Genomic DNA, 16,145 nt, shown 5'->3' on the forward strand with positions numbered 1-16,145 from the left:
TGCAAACTGGCAACCCAAGATGGCAGCATAGATAACTTGCTCCCGATCAGTACTCGATAAAAAAAACCCGAATTCGATTATTTCGATAAAAATTAATACATCTGAAACAGAGATGGAAAGGGGAGGAAGACCAAGACGACAAATAAACCAAAAGAACCCGAAAAAACAACCCGAATTGACCGACGGAGACGGAGGCGATACAGCAGATGACATGGAGGGAGAGGAAGAGTGCATGGAGTCCGAGGCGGCTGCGGTGATTCGAACAGTAATGAAAGACATCGTTAAGGAAATCCAGGACTTTAAAACCGAACTGAAAATAGAGTTCACCACATTCAAAGAAGAAATGAAAAAAGAAATGAAAAAAAGAACTGGAGGATTTTAGGAAGGACATTAACCGGCGGCTCACGGAAACAACGACAGAACTAAACACACGAGCTACAAGAATCACGGAAACTGAACAGAGAATCGAAGAGTTAGAAAACTGGAACATGGAGGCAAAAGAGGCTCTGCTTCAATCTATAAAACCACAGAGAACACTACAGGATATGCTGCCAGACCAAGAGGGAAGAAATCGGCGGAATAACATCCGCATCTTTGGCATGAAAGAGGGAGCAGAGGGCAGCTCGGTAACACAATTCATTAAACAACTTCTGAAAAACTAACTGCCTCTGCCGACAAACATGGATCTACAAATACAGCGGGCACACCTATAAAAATATATAAAACCTATAACCAGTACAGAGCGTTTATAACCAGTACAGAGCTCTTATAACCAGTACAGAGCGTTTATAACCAGTACAGAGCGTTTATAACCAGTACAGAGCGTTTATAACCAGTACAGAGCTCTTATAACCAGTACAGAGCATTTATAACCAGTACAGAGCACTTATAACCAGTACAGAGCTCTTATAACCAGTACAGAGCTCTTATAACCAGTACAGAGCGTTTATAACCAGTACAGAGCGTTTATAACCAGTATAGAGCTCTTATAACCAGTACAGAGCTCTTATAACCAGTACAGAGCGTTTATAACCAGTACAGAGCTCTTATAACCAGTACAGAGCGTTTATAACCAGTACAGAGCTCTTATAACCAGTACAGAGCTCTTATAACAAGTACAGAGCTCTCATAACCAGTACAGAGCTCTCATAACCAGTACAGAGCATTTATAACCAGTACAGAGCGTTTATAACCAGTACAGAGCGTTTATAACCAGTACAGAGCGTTTATAACCAGTACAGAGCTCTTATAACAAGTACAGAGCTCTCATAACCAGTACAGAGCTCTCATAACCAGTACAGAGCATTTATAACCAGTACAGAGCGTTTATAACCAGTACAGAGCGTTTATAACCAGTACAGAGCTCTTATAACCAGTACAGAGCGTTTATAACCAGTACAGAGCTCTCATAACCAGTACAGAGCATTTATAACCAGTACAGAGCACTTATAACCAGTACAGAGCTCTTATAACCAGTACAGAGCTCTTATAACCAGTACAGAGCACTTATAACCGGGGTGCACAACATACGGCCCGCGGGCCAGATCCGGCCCTGCAAAACTCTCGATCCGGCTCGCCAAATGAAGTGCTGATGCATTTTTAAATAAATGATACTGTCACTTTAAATTCACCGGGTAATCCCATGAAATTGTGACTGAAAAGTAAATGATGTAAATACAAGTTACTTCAGCGGTACCATGTGTTTGTCCAAACCAAGTACGAGTAAACAAAGAAAAGTGGATCTCGAGCAGAGGAAATTTAACCCTGAATGGACATACAGGTATTTTCTTGTCTGCTGTGCTTGCGACCACATTAACCAGTTGCTTGAGACCACATTAACCAGTTGGTGTCAGACCAACATATTTCTTGTAAGTACCTGATTTTGTGTAACTGTATTTAGTGCTGGGCGATTTTCCCGATTAATTCGGTTAATTCGAATGAACGTTTTCACATGATGTTAGAATGTGACAATAGCGATTGTTTACATACTTTATATTTTAATTAAAATACCAACATGTCACGAGGCAGAAACTGGGGCAAAAGGGCAAAAACAGTGTACAAAATCAGGTAGAGTCCAAAACCAGAAGATAAACAGACAGGCAGCAAACGGAAGACAGCAAGGATTATACACGGTAATGGTTAGATTTAGAAATAAGGAGACAAACACGATCGACAAAACTTCACAACGAGACTAAAACAGAAGAATTTAAATAAGATTCATGGAACCGAACACAGCTGAACTGAATCAAAACTCCGGTGAGCGCGATCAGGATTGGCTGACCGGGGACATGTGGTAGTCACGTGACAGTCCAGGGGCTCATGGGAATTGTAGTCCATATGGTTAGACGTGCAATGTGCCCCGTCCATCCACCCCCCCAGTCACAAGAAGACAAAATCAAAGCTGAGCTGAGTGCTTATTCGATGTCCACCCCCAGTGTAGATACTGATACAGACTCACTTATATGGTGGAAACAGTAAACAGGCTCGTGTTCCTTTTAAAAAACCTGTAAAGAACTATTTGTGGTTTTGCACTTTTCTTATGCTGCACATTATTTAAAGTGAGTTGTTTGTGAGCTTTTTATATAAAGGATATAGCTAATTACGATTTCTATTTTGTTCAAATTATTGTTAATTATTGTTATATTGTTATTGCTATAAAGTTTGAGTTACTTGAAAGGATAATTAGGTGGTGCTGTTACTATTTTTGCATTTCTGCAGTCTTTTAAATTAAAATTTTTCAATTGCATTATACAAAAAAAAAAATTTGCAATCGCAATCGAGAATCAATAATACATTTGAAAATAATCGATTTTTTTTTTCTCAATATCACCCAGCCCTAACTGTATTACAACTTCATGTGGACAGGTCTGTAAAAATGAAATGTGTGGCCCTCTGGTTTAGGTGTTTATGTGAAATCGGCCCTTGGTAAAAAGAAGTTGTGCACCCCTGACTTATAATTAGTACAGAGCACTTATAACCAGTACAGAGCGTTAATAACCAGTACAGAGCGTTTATAACCAGTACAGAGCTCTTATAACCAGTACAGAGCATTTATAACCAGTACAGAGCTCTTATAACCAGTACAGAGCTCTTATAACCAGTACAGAGCGTTTATAACCAGTACAGAGCTCTTTTAACCAGTACAGAGCTCTTATAACAAGTACAGAGCTCTCATAACCAGTACAGAGCTCTCATAACCAGTACAGAGCATTTATAACCAGTACAGAGCGTTTATAACCAGTACAGAGCGTTTATAACCAGTACAGAGCTCTTATAACCAGTACAGAGCGTTTATAACCAGTACAGAGCTCTCATAACCAGTACAGAGCATTTATAACCAGTACAAAGCACTTATAACCAGTACAGAGCGTTTATAACCAGTACAGAGCACTTATAACCAGTACAGAGCTCTTATAACCAGTACAGAGCTCTTATAACCAGTACAGAGCGTTTATAACCAGTACAGAGCGTTTATAACCAGTACAGAGCTCTCATAACCAGTACAGAGCACTTATAACCAGTACAGAGCTCTTATAACCAGTACAGAGCTCTTATAACCAGTACAGAGCTCTTATAACCAGTACAGAGCGTTTATAACCAGTACAGAGCTCTTATAACCAGTACAGAGCGTTTATAACCAGTACAGAGCTCTTATAACCAGTACAGAGCTCTTATAACCAGTGCAGAGCGTTTATAACCAGTACAGAGCGTTTATAACCAGTACAGAGCTCTTATAACCAGTACAGAGCTCTTATAACCAGTACAGAGCGTTTATAACCAGTACAGAGCACTTATAACCAGTACAGAGCTCTTATCACCAGTACAGAGCTCTTATAACCAGTACAGAGCGTTTATAACCAGTACAGAGCTCTTATAACCAGTACAGAGCTCTTATAACCACACTGTAAACCCCAACAAAGGTGCCAACTCATAATATTTATAGGCATCACACTCAGAATCCCGTTTTTAGTCTGCCAAACTAAAAACATATGGGTATTGAGGACAATAAATTGGCTTATAGTTTATACGGGTATAATAATTATACATTAACAATGCCGTTGTGTCAAATATTTTGAGTTAATTGTGACGTTCATTAAGTTTTGACGTCATTTACGTCCTGACGTCATTGTTTTTTGTTTCTGGTTGACGCACAAATTGAAAAAATTAAGATGGTTACCCGATGCGGTGGAGGTGAGAGCAGTGCAAATGCGGGCAAAACGTTATTAAATTAGGCTTTTGGTCATATCATCATTTTGTAAGTATTTGTCAGGAACAAAGGCATTTATTGTTTGAGATCGTACTTTTTGAAAATAGTGACCGTAGTGGCTCAAAGTGGAGTTGGCGGGCTACCTAAAGTGAAAGTTAACGGTTAGGTCACATGTTGTTGGACAGAGTCGAGCTTGGTCAGTGTTCGACTGTGATTATTCTCATAAGTATTTTATCCCTGCTCGTGTTAAGCGGTCTAATCTGGTAAGTAAAACATTTTCATTAATCACCAAAAACGATAATGCAGCTCGTTGTAGTTTTCGAAGTATTTGCTAACTCTGTTTCAGTTTAGCCGGCTCATCTTTATTAAAAAGTTCATTATTAGCAATTACTATTACTTAAAGGCTACCAGAACCAAAAAAATAATATTTTTATTGTATGTTTAGTACTATTGCCCATGCATTTGTGGAACCAACATGTTATTAAGTATTAAACGTAAGGTACCGATTTAAAATGTTTGTCTCATATGCAATGCATCCAGACCAATACAATATAATAACAGTCTTGTATTATTTCTTTCATATGTTGTAGGTTCAAGTGGAAGGTGCATGGCCTAGAATTTGAAGAAGCTCCCGAGTCTTGTGTAAATTCAAGTTTGATATTCTTTGATTATTTACTACATATAAGCCTTGATAAAACACACTCCTGACTGACATAATGCATTCATATTAAATATATGCTGTCTTTTTGTCTGCTTCTGTTTTTAAGGTTGGCTGTTGGCACCATAGGTTGCTGCTCTGGTCGGTCTGTTTTGGTGAAAACTTAGGTTAGATGAGCCTTTATTGTAAGATTGTTGTATAATTTACCTTTTTATGTCAGGGGATCAAATTGTGTACTAAATTGAACGTGACTGTAAAACATTTATAGTTTATTTTTTAATTAGTTTTGGACTTCTTTTTTTGCAGGGCCATATGGGGTCTGACTGACAAACCTAGTGTACTTCTTCACTTCAACTGCTGAGGTACATATTGACTCTGGCATATTAAATATCAACACTTAGACATCACAATTATTGGTTATTAGCTGTATTTAATTTAAAGAACTCTTAGATACTATTTGCATTTTTTAAATTTCAGGATTAAATTTATTCAATGGAGTGGAAGTGCAGGCTTTGCTCTCTAACTTTAAACACAAGAGCAAAATTATTCACACACTACCGTCTGCATCATGGCAGTTATTCCAGAGTTAGTCCTTTGCCATGTCTTTACGACAATTGTATTTGCACATTTCCATCATTCAGCGCAATGAAAACTCATATTTCTCGGTATCACAACGATGCAGATAAATTTGTGCGCGAAGAGGCACAAGTATATTTCACATGCACTTTGTGTGACTTTAAGAAGCTTTTTAGTGAGGCCACACTTTTCAGTCATTTACGAAGCCATTTAAGAATGCATGAAATGGTGGAATGCCCCTTCAAAAACTGTAACTACCGCACAAATGCTTACTCATCATTTAATGCTCACAAAAGTAGGCAACATCTTGGTGGTTCGGACTTTGATGAAAATGTTGTCTCAGCAGTAAATGACGACACTATTGAAACATCTTCTGTTATGCATTCTGATAAAGGCCTTGCTCATTGTGAGGATACAGAGATGTTTGAAGATCTAGAGGATGATAATAGTCAGTGGGATCTTGATGATTTGAAAGCACAGTTGCATCTTAATCTGGCTTCTTTATTTTTAAAGATGAAAACGGTACTTCATGTTTCAGACATGGCAACTCAAGAAATAGTTGAGCATTTGACTCAGTTATTCACTTTGTCCCAACCTCTCATCAAAAGAACAATTGAGAATGTGTTTCAGAACCATAGCGTAGAAGCTTCTGAAACATTAGTAAACGAGATAGTTGGTTCTGTAATCAACAGTAACATTTTTGCCACTACAACAGCTAAAGGAGAGGTATTTTCCTCACACAAGAGACGCAAAACATTCATTGAGAAAAAATTTCCTTTTGTTAGTCCTGTTCAGTATGTTATTGAACCAGGGCACACAACAGTACATATTTCAGTTCTTCAGATGATTCAACAAATATTTAAACACACTGACGTTCTAGACAAAATGAGTGAATCAAAGGCAAGCCAAACTGGTCATTATGCAAGCCACCATGATGGCTCATATTTTAAAGATAATGCCTTTTTTTCTTCAGAGGAGCTATGTTTACCTCTACTCTTGTACATCGATGACATTGAAATAGCAAATCCTCTTGGCACATCACGAAAAATTCACAAACTAAGCACAATATACTGGATTTTTGCTGATCTCCCAAGTAAACACAGATCTGCCTTGCATGTCATTCAACTGGCAACTCTATGTAAAGTTTCAGACCTTGACAGATTCGGGTATGAGAGAGTTCTTCGTCCTTTACTCAAAAACATTCGTACCCTTGAAGAAGATGGAGTATTCATAGAGTCTCTTGGGAAAGCAGTTCGTGGCAGTGTAATGTGTGTGGTGTCTGACAATCTTGCAGCTCATTCTTTGGCAGGTTTTGCTAAATCTTTTAGAGCCACTAATTTTTGTAGATTCTGTACTGCAACTCAAGATCAGTTGCAAACACATGAAGTTAGTGATGGGGAATTTACTTTGAGGACAAAATCGAGTCATGATGATGGTGTGCAAGCAGTGACGGAGGGACAGTGCCAGCAACAGTGTGGAGTCAAAAAAGACTGTGTTTTTAATCAGTGTCTAGAATATTTCCACACAGTTACAGGGTTTCCACCCGATGTTCTCCATGATCTGTTTGAGGGCATTGTACCTGTAGAGCTGGCCCTGTGTTTAGGCGAGATGATCCGCTGCAAATATTTTAGTCTTGAGGATTTAAACAGACGAATATATTCCTTTCCATACAAGCACACAGACAAGGTTGACAGGCCCCAACCTATCCCAAAAACATTTGTGGCAAAGCACACTATAGGCGGCAATGGCCACGAAAATGCAACTTTGCTGAGACTACTACCTTTGATTATTGGTGACAAAATTCCTGAGGGTGATGGGGCATGGTCCGTTCTCATGGATTTAAAAGACATAGTGGAATTAATGTTATCTCTGACATTTACAGAAGAAACCATTCAGTATTTGCAGTCAAAGATACAGGATCATAGACAAATCCTGCAGGAAGTTTTTCCACATTTTCAACTCCGTCCTAAACATCACTACATAGAGCACTACCCTCATCTCATTCGCTGTTTTGGACCCCTTGTTCACTATTGGACAATGAGGTTTGAGGGAAAACACCGCTTTTTCAAGCGTGTTGTTCATGACACACAAAACTTCAAAAATGTACTAAAAACATTAGCTACCAGACACCAGCACATGGTGGCTTTTTACCTCAGCTCTCCATCTTTTTTCAAACCTCACCAGCAAACCTCTAATGTCACATCTGTAAATGTCTCAACACTTCCTGATACAGTAAAGGAATATTTTAAAGAAAAGACAGACAGTTCCATCATTTACTCAACATCAAGAGTCAATATTGATGGTACTGACTTTAGTGTCGGAATGTTTGTAGCTGCTGGCTATGAGGGGGGTTTGTCACAATTTTGCAAGATTGAAAACATATTTCTCGTGGACAACCGGGTCACTTTTCTCACTCGAGATCACAAATCCGACTACATCGAGCACCTGCGATCATATGCACTTTCAGCTGGGAATTTAATAGTGCGAACCATATCAGAGCTCAATGATACTTTACCACTTTCTGCTTACACCATTGAAGGCCAACTGCTCCTAACACTGAGAAGATACATATTGGTGAACTAATAGTTTGAAGCCTGTAGTGCCTTGCAGTCTTTTGGTGGCATATTTCACTCTTCATTCATAAGAAAAAAGACAGTACATTTGTTTTCTAAAAGTGTTTAATGGTCACTACTTTTGTTTATACAGAAGACACGTGGAACGACAATCAAGATGACTGCCCCCCAGAAGTTTTTGCTGCGTGTGAATGTGACTACAGATAGTGCATGGAAGCTAACACTAACACAGCGCCCAGCATCTATAGATGAATTAAAGAGAATTATGCAAGAAAAGTTTAAACCCAGACTGGATGGTGTTGACTTTTCTCTGCAATATGAGGACCCTGACTTTGATGGGATGCTGACTGTTCTTACAAATATTGAGGAATTACCAGAGAAAGGAATGCTAAAAGTGGTCCGATCAGAAAGTGATGATAACTCGTCATTGGCAAGCTCAGACACAGAGATACTACCACACGTGCCCCTAAACGATCGTCAGAAGCACTGGCCCAACACTTTTGTTGTCCCGGCTTTTTCTTTTGAAGTAGAGCATGTGCTCGAAGAAGGAAACCAGGTGTATAGAGAGTATGGCAAAAGATTAAAGTTAACCCGATCTCAAACTCACTGTGTTCTGGATAAAATGGCTGAAACAATCTATAGCTACAAACCATACCCAAATGAAAGTCAACTGGCAAAGGCAGCAGAAGCCCTAGTTAATGCCCATCCTTGTCTCACAGAGCACGGTAGTCACATTCCTTGGTATGGCTGGAAAGTCCGCTTGACGCACAAGATGGGGAATTATCGAACAATAATGGCCAAATCTGGCTGTGCAGAGGTTGCTGTCAACACAGGCAGGAGGAGTAAAAACAACCCTGACAGTGCCCATCCTCATTCCAACATCAAGAAAGCCAGACGTTCTGAAATCAACTTTCTTCCTAACTTTCCTAAAGGGGAGAATCAGACGTCCCTTGAACAGATGAGATTACAGGTAATGGAAGAAAGTGAAAAGATGGAAATAAACCAGATGTTCATAGAAAAATGCATGCAGACAACTTTTGCTTTACGACGCCAAGAGATTGTCAAGGGAGATCTACTGGTAAAGGATCTTTTGATCAGATGGCCAGCACTGCAGACTGAGTCACAGGTAACATTTTTTTTTATATTGAGTTGTGTATGGCCATTTGTTCTACAAGTAGTTATCTATGTGTTTGCAGGTGTTTGCTGAATTTCACCGTATTACCAACGTGAACCTGAGGAACACGTTCTATGCAGAGTTTGATCGCCATACACCGACATTGATTGGATTGTACAGACAGAAGGCATCACGCACCGGCAAGATAGCAGAGTCGCTACAGAAGATTCTTCGAGCCTATGACATTCAGGTATGTTCTGTTTTAATGGTTTATCTGTCTTTTAATTAAGTGTTGGGTGTGCCATAGGACTGTATGTGTTGTGGCATACTTTAATTTATGTGCATTTGTACCAATCCTGTTTTATGTTTATATATTTATATATATATATATATATATATATATATATGTGTGTGTGTGTGTGTGTGTGTGTAGTTCCTTCCACTGTTCTTTGCGTGCGCGTGTATAACCCTTCTTTCCTTTTATCGTTTTTTTTGTCAATTTAGGAAGAACAAGACATCCATGTGAGACGCATCTTGTCTCTCCGTGCACTTTCCATCTACCTACGAGAAGATGACTCGGACCTCTTTAAAAGCTGCAATGTATGAATTACTTATAACACCTTTCTAGTTAGTTTATAGATGTACTTAAATACTGGTAATTATTATTGTTAACGTGGCTCTAATTAGACCACTTATATCTTGCAGCAAGACGGAGAACCAGATGTCTCTGAGTGTCCTCTTGCTCTCCTCACTGCTTCTGAAGACATATTCACACCTGGCGATGTCTCTGTTGTTGTTGAAGGGAACATTGTTATGAGTGAAATTCCAAAAATGCTTGATGCATTCTTACTGTTGTTTGGCCTGATTTATGTGTTCAATATCGAGTATCCAAAAAAGCTTGAAAACACGTTTACCTTTATCCAGAAGATTATGGTTTGCCTTGATGATCAAACGGCTCTGAAGCCATGCCTGCTTACTCTAAAAAATGAGCTCTTTAAAGAGTAAAACAAGTTTCCAGCTCACTGTTACTGCCAGTGCTGTCTGCAATTTTTGTATACAAAATATTTGTTACTGCACGATGTGCCAACATTGTTTTCTCAGGGTGCTTTTTATAATTGCACTTTATTTAAATGCACTTTGTTTTTTTTGTAAAAGCAGAGTACTGGCAAAAACATAAAATGTTCAGAAAAATATTTATAAAGGTTCAAGCTAAAGTGATTTTTTATTTACATTTTGTTTGTTTGGGCCAGTTTGGTTATATTTTGTTGACAAGGAAAAATACTGGTTGTTAGTTCCATTCTCACCATCACACATTAATTTTGTATTAAATAATTTAATAATTCATGTTTAGATCTCAGCCAGGATGGACCTCACTAGGATAAAACAAGGACTGAAGTTAGAACTAATAAATAAAATTGGGATATGATTTCTAAATTACTGCATTTCATGCACACTATTAATTGATAACCTAAGTTTTGTTAGATTGAAAGAATGTTGTGAATATTATCACAGAATACTGTGAAGGTCTGATGTTTAAAAATGTTTTAAAAAGCAATATATTTTAAATAAAAAGTTCCTATTTTGATCTGCCCATGGTTTTTTTTTTTTTTTTTACTTTTAGTACCATTAATGTTTTGAGTTAATTGTATTTGTAAGTGGTCATGTAATAACACATTAACTGAGTTTCGAATTATTATATTGTAGGTCTAGTAAATCTAAATGAATAGTGTTTTGCAAGTTAAAAGTATTACAATCTATAAACATTATGTATTGAAAGTAACTATAAACTTTAAGTTAATAAATGCTAAATTTTTAATTAATATTAAACACAACTGTGACAGGTGAAAGTATAAATTTAAATAAATTAAAAAAAATAAAACATTAACTTAAAATGTATTAGGTAATCAGTTACGACAAAAGTTTTGAGTTCTGTGAACTTATTTGGTTTTACAGTGCAGTACAGAGCACTTATAACCAGTACAGAGCACTTATAACCAGTACAGAGCGTTTATAACCAGTACAGAGCGTTTATAACCAGTACAGAGCTCTTATAACCAGTACAGAGCGTTTATAACCAGTACAGAGCTCTCATAACCAGTACAGAGCATTTATAACCAATACAGAGCACTTATAACCAGTACAGAGCTCTTATAACCAGTACAGAGCTCTTATAACCAGTACAGAGCACTTATAACCAGTACAGAGCTCTTATAACCAGTACAGAGCGTTTATAACCAGTACAGAGCTCTTATAACCAGTACAGAGCGTTTATAACTAGTACAGAGCTCTTATAACCAGTACAGAGCGTTTATAACCAGTACAGAGCGTTTATAACCAGTACAGAGCGTTTATAACCAGTACAGAGCTCTTATAACCAGTACAGAGCGTTTATAACCAGTACAGAGTCAGGGCGCATCATCCTGCTATGAGAGGCCACAGATATCAGGGAAGCGTCTCCATAAAAGGGTGAACATGGTCTTCAACCATGCTTAGGTAGGAGCTCCGTATCAGAGTAACATCCACATGGACGGCAGGACCCGAGGTTTCCCAGCAGAACGTCCACAGGAGCTCGTCTGTTGGATCGGACCACACGGGCCAGCCTTCGCTCCCTACGTGCATCAGTGAGCCTTGGCGCTCATGACCCTGTCGCCGGTTTACCACTGTCCCTTCCTTGGAGCACTTTTGATAGATACTGACCCCTGCAGACCAGGATCCAAACGTGCATCCATTTTTCTGCTTCTAACATCAACTAACAGGTGCTGTGATGAAAAGATAATCAGTGTTATTCACTTCAGCTGTCAGTGGTCATAATGTTATGCCTGGTCGGTGTGTGTGTGTGTGTGTGTAAATACGTATATGGTAATAGAATTGATTGCCTTTATTAGTCATGTATACATGTACAGGTGTGCAGTATTCCAGCTGTTACGCCCCTGGAGCAAACAGGGTTAAAGGTCTTGCTAAAAGGCAGAACTGGGATTCGAACCCTCAACCTTTCGATTAATAGGGCCTGAAGCTCCTCCCACTGTCCCACTCTACACTAGAGGTTAATGATGCTGAGAGCAGCAGTGATGATGATCAGCACCACTCTCAGCTACATGCACACATTGTGACATCATCATGATGACATCACCACACTCCAAACCTCTGGTATAAATAGCCGCGTTTCGTGTGTTTGTGCTCATTTGATCTGAGACACCGAGACAGTAAGCAGCATGAACATGTTCTCCTGTTGGACTTCTCCATCTGACGATGACGAGCCGCACAGGCGGGTAAACGAACCGGAGAAGAAGAGAAAATGGTGGCAGAGACGCCAGAAGGTGGAGATGCAGGACGTAGAGGGTGGGGAGGGAAGCGGGGTAAAGGGTGAAGAGATGGGGCAAGGAGTGGAGCAGAATGTTTTAGAGGACCAGGCAGACCAAATACCAAAGATGGAGAAGCAGGTGGTTCTGGGAAAAACCAAACCTGAGAAGAAAGTAAAGAAGAGAAAATGGTGGCAGAGACGCCAGAAGGTAGAGATGCAGGACGTGGAAGGTCAGCAGGGAAGCGGGGTAAAGGGTGAAGAGATGGGGCAAGGAGTGGGGCAGAATGTTTTAGAGGACCAGGCAGACCAAATACCAAAGATGGAGAAGCAGGTAAAGAAGAGAAAATGGTGGCAGAGACGCCAGAAGGTAGAGATGCAGGTGGCCTCACGGGACCTGGTGGAAGAACCAGAGCAGGTCGTCCTAAAGGACCAGAGGAAGGAACCAGTAAACAAGGTGGTTCTGGTTTCTGAGATTGAGATGAAGAAGTTAGAGCAGGTGGACCCAGTGGAGCAGGTGGACCCAGTGGAAAAAACAGACCAGGTCGTGAAGGAGGCCGAAAGGCAGGTGGACCCAGTGGAAAAAACAGACCAGGTCATGAAGAAGGCCGAAAGGCAGGTGGACCCAGTGGAAAAACCAGACCACGTCATGAAGAAGGCCGAAAGGCAGGTGGACCCAGTGGAAAAACCAGACCAGGTTGTGAAGAAGGTAGAGAGGCAGGTGGACCCGCTGAACCTGGTTGAAGAACCAGAGCAGGTCATCCTAATAAACCAGTGGAAGGAACATGTAAAAAATAGGGTTCGTTTCATTGAGAATGAGATAAAAAAGGCCGAGAGGCAGGTAAACACAGAGAAAAAACCAGACCAGGTCGTGAAGAAGGCCGAGAGGCAGGTGGACCCAGAGGAAAAACCAGACCAGGTCGTGAAGAAGGCCGAGAGGCAGGTGGACCCAGAGGAAAAACCAGACCAGGTTGTGAAGAAGGTAGAGAGGCAGATGGCCCCGCTGAACCTGGTTGAAGAACCAGAGCAGGTCATCCTAATAAACCAGTGGAAGGAACATGTAAAAAATAGGGTTCGTTTCATTGAGAATGAGATAAAAAAGGCAGAGAGGCAGGTGGACCCAGAGGAAAAAACAGACCAGGTCATGAAGAAGGCCGAGAGGCAGGTGGACCCAGTGGAAAAACCAGACCAGGTTGTGAAGAAGGTAGAGAGGCAGGTGGACCCAGAGGAAAAACCAGACCAGGTCGTGAAGAAGGCCGAGAGGCAGGTGGACCCAGAGGAAAAACCAGACCAGGTCGTGAAGAAGGCCGAGAGGCAGGTGGACCCAGAGGAAAAACCAGACCAGGTCGTGAAGAAGGCCGAGAGGCAGGTGGACCCAGAGGAAAAACCAGACCAGGTTGTGAAGAAGGTAGAGAGGCAGATGGCCCCGCTGAACCTGGTGGAAGAACCAGAGCAGGTCATCCTAATAAACCAGTGGAAGGAACATGTAAAAAATAGGGTTCGTTTCATAGAGAGTGAGATAAAGAAGGCCGAGAGGCAGATGGACCCAGTGGAAAAACCAGACCAGGTCGTGAAGAAGGCCGAGAGGCAGGTGGACCTAGTGGAAAAACCAGACAAGGTTGTGAAGAAGGTAGAGAGGCAGGTGGACCCAGAGGAAAAACCAGACCAGGTCGTGAAGAAGGCCGAGAGGCAAGTGGACCCAGAGGAAAAACCAGACCAGGTCGTGAAGAAGGCCGAGAGGCAGGTGGACCCAGAGGAAAAACCAGACCAGGTTGTGAAGAAGGTAGAGAGGCAGATGGCCCCGCTGAACCTGGTGGAAGAACCAGAGCAGGTCATCCTAATAAAGCAGTGGAAGGAACATGTAAAAAATAGGGTTCGTTTCATTGAGAATGAGATAAAGAAGGCCGAGAGGCAGGTGGACCCAGTGGAAAAACCAGACCAGGTTGTGAAGAAGGTAGAGAGGCAGGTGGACCCAGTGGACACAGTGTTAAAACCAAAGCAGGTAGGAAAGAACCAGATTGAAATAAAGAAGCCAAATTTAGAGGAGAAAATGGTCCTCAAAAACCTGGAGAGGATGGAGAACAAAAGGCTGGAGAAGCAGGTGCTTCAGATGGACCAGATGACAAAGGTAGAAGAACGAGTGGATCAGGTAGGTTTAAAGACTACGGTTAATAAACCTGAGAAGCAGGTGTGTCTACAGGACAGGCAGGTGGTTCTAGTGAACCGGGTGAAGGAACCAGACAGGGATGAAGCACCTGAGCACCAGTGGACAGAACTGGAGGAGCCAGCAGCTTTGGAGCACCAAACATGGAAACTGAAGGAGCAGAACCTGGATAGAGGATGCACTGAAGGTACATTTGAGGGATTTTATAGATGGATGGTGGTGATCTGATAAAGGTGAACGTTACAAACTGAATCAGGTTGCATTTCTTCCTCAGATCCACTGAAGAACATCTCCGAGGCGTCTTCAAACAAACCGGACCACGAGCAGCTGCAGGACGACGTTCTTGTTCCCCCCATCGTCGAAGCCCAACCTGGAGAGTCCGGGGCTCTGATGGAGACCGCGCGTGAAGATGAAGGTCTGGTTTCAATTCAGAAATACACGTTATACACGCTAGGTGGAGTAACGCTGGAGTTTCCTGTAACACGTGTGCATGTCGGCTCTGTGTTGCTGTGTAGGTGTCCCGATGCCGAAGTCGAGGAGAGCCAGCCTGAGAACCAAACGGTTCCAGTTCTTCAACGCCTGAAGCTGAGGTGGTGACGATCCGGAGATCATCCAATCACACGCCGACTTTTCCAACATCAAAATAACAATAAAGTGCCTTCATGAACATGTTGGTTGGTTTGATTTTGTGTACGTTGGGTATTGAGGGTGGACCGATAAAGATCCAATCGCTCCGATCCCCCTTTTCCACCGACGTGGAACGGTTCCGGTTCTGGTTCCAGATAAAAGAGGTTCCAGACAGCGAACTAGCGTCTGATCTGGTGTCAAGTGTAGAGGTTTGGGTGCTGTGCTGGTGTCTCGTATGCAGTGTTGCCAATTTATCCACTTTGTCGCTGTATTTAGCGACTTTTTTTCTTTTCTTCAAAAAAGCGACTAGCGACAATTCTAGCGACTTTTTCTGGTGTTAAGATAAGATAAGATAAGATAAGATAAGATAAGATAAGATAAGATAAGATAAGATAAGATAAGATAAGATCGCCTTTTATTATCCCACAGGGGGAAATGTGCAGTGTTACAGCAGCTTTCAAGAATACAAAAAATAGAAAAAGACAAAGTGTTTACATGTATGTACACATGTTAAGAAGTAAGAATATGTAAAAATTACAAAAATATAAACAGTATTAATAGAGGAAGTTAACCAAAAATTGCACAGTTGTTAAAAATATTGCAAACTGGCAACCCAAGATGGCAGCATAGATAACTTGCTCCCGATCAGTACTCGATAAAAAAAACCCGAATTCGATTATTTCGATAAAAATTAATACATCTGAAACAGAGATGGAAAGGGGAGGAAGACCAAGACGACAAATAAACCAAAAGAACCCGAAAAAACAACCCGAATTGACCGACGGAGACGGAGACGATACAGCAGATGACATGGAGGGAGAGGAAGAGTGCATGGAGTCCGAGGCGGCTGCGGTGATTCGAACAGTAATGAAAGACATCGTTAAGGAAATCCAGGACTTTAAAACCGAACTGAAAATAGAGTTCACCA

The 16,145-nt window shown here is 41.0% G+C and overlaps 3 protein-coding genes across 6 annotated transcripts in view; 2 read left to right on the forward strand and 1 right to left on the reverse strand.

The window, feature by feature from the left end:
- The window catches only part of LOC134310157 (tetratricopeptide repeat protein 24), a 184,471-nt gene that overhangs the window by 50,575 nt on the left and 117,751 nt on the right, over positions 1-16,145 (reverse strand). The gene's annotated exons all lie outside the window — the stretch shown is intronic.
- Positions 1,456-10,676, forward strand: LOC134310153 (uncharacterized). Of its 4 annotated transcripts, none has more exons than XM_062991676.1 (8): positions 1,457-1,868; positions 4,798-4,849; positions 4,975-5,032; positions 5,172-5,227; positions 8,148-9,140; positions 9,211-9,378; positions 9,633-9,728; positions 9,834-10,676. In XM_062991676.1, the coding sequence occupies exons 5-8, from the start codon at positions 8,172-8,174 to the stop codon at positions 10,131-10,133; spliced, it is 1,533 nt and encodes a 510-aa protein (XP_062847746.1). In that variant the 5' UTR covers positions 1,457-1,868; positions 4,798-4,849; positions 4,975-5,032; positions 5,172-5,227; positions 8,148-8,171; the 3' UTR covers positions 10,134-10,676. The 4 variants fall into 4 exon arrangements, 3 of the variants coding, with proteins under 3 accessions (XP_062847746.1, XP_062847749.1, XP_062847748.1); XM_062991679.1 differs by lacking the exon at positions 1,457-1,868 and adding an exon at positions 2,534-2,558; XM_062991678.1 differs by lacking the exon at positions 1,457-1,868 and adding an exon at positions 4,254-4,470.
- On the forward strand, positions 12,322-15,257 carry LOC134310752 (microtubule-associated protein 1B-like). Its single transcript, XM_062992394.1, has 3 exons — positions 12,322-14,777; positions 14,865-15,005; positions 15,106-15,257. The coding sequence occupies exons 1-3, from the start codon at positions 12,341-12,343 to the stop codon at positions 15,171-15,173; spliced, it is 2,646 nt and encodes an 881-aa protein (XP_062848464.1). The 5' UTR covers positions 12,322-12,340; the 3' UTR covers positions 15,174-15,257.

The sequence above is a fragment of the Trichomycterus rosablanca genome, chromosome 3, assembly GCF_030014385.1.
Source record: "Trichomycterus rosablanca isolate fTriRos1 chromosome 3, fTriRos1.hap1, whole genome shotgun sequence".
NCBI lineage: Eukaryota > Metazoa > Chordata > Actinopteri > Siluriformes > Trichomycteridae > Trichomycterus > Trichomycterus rosablanca.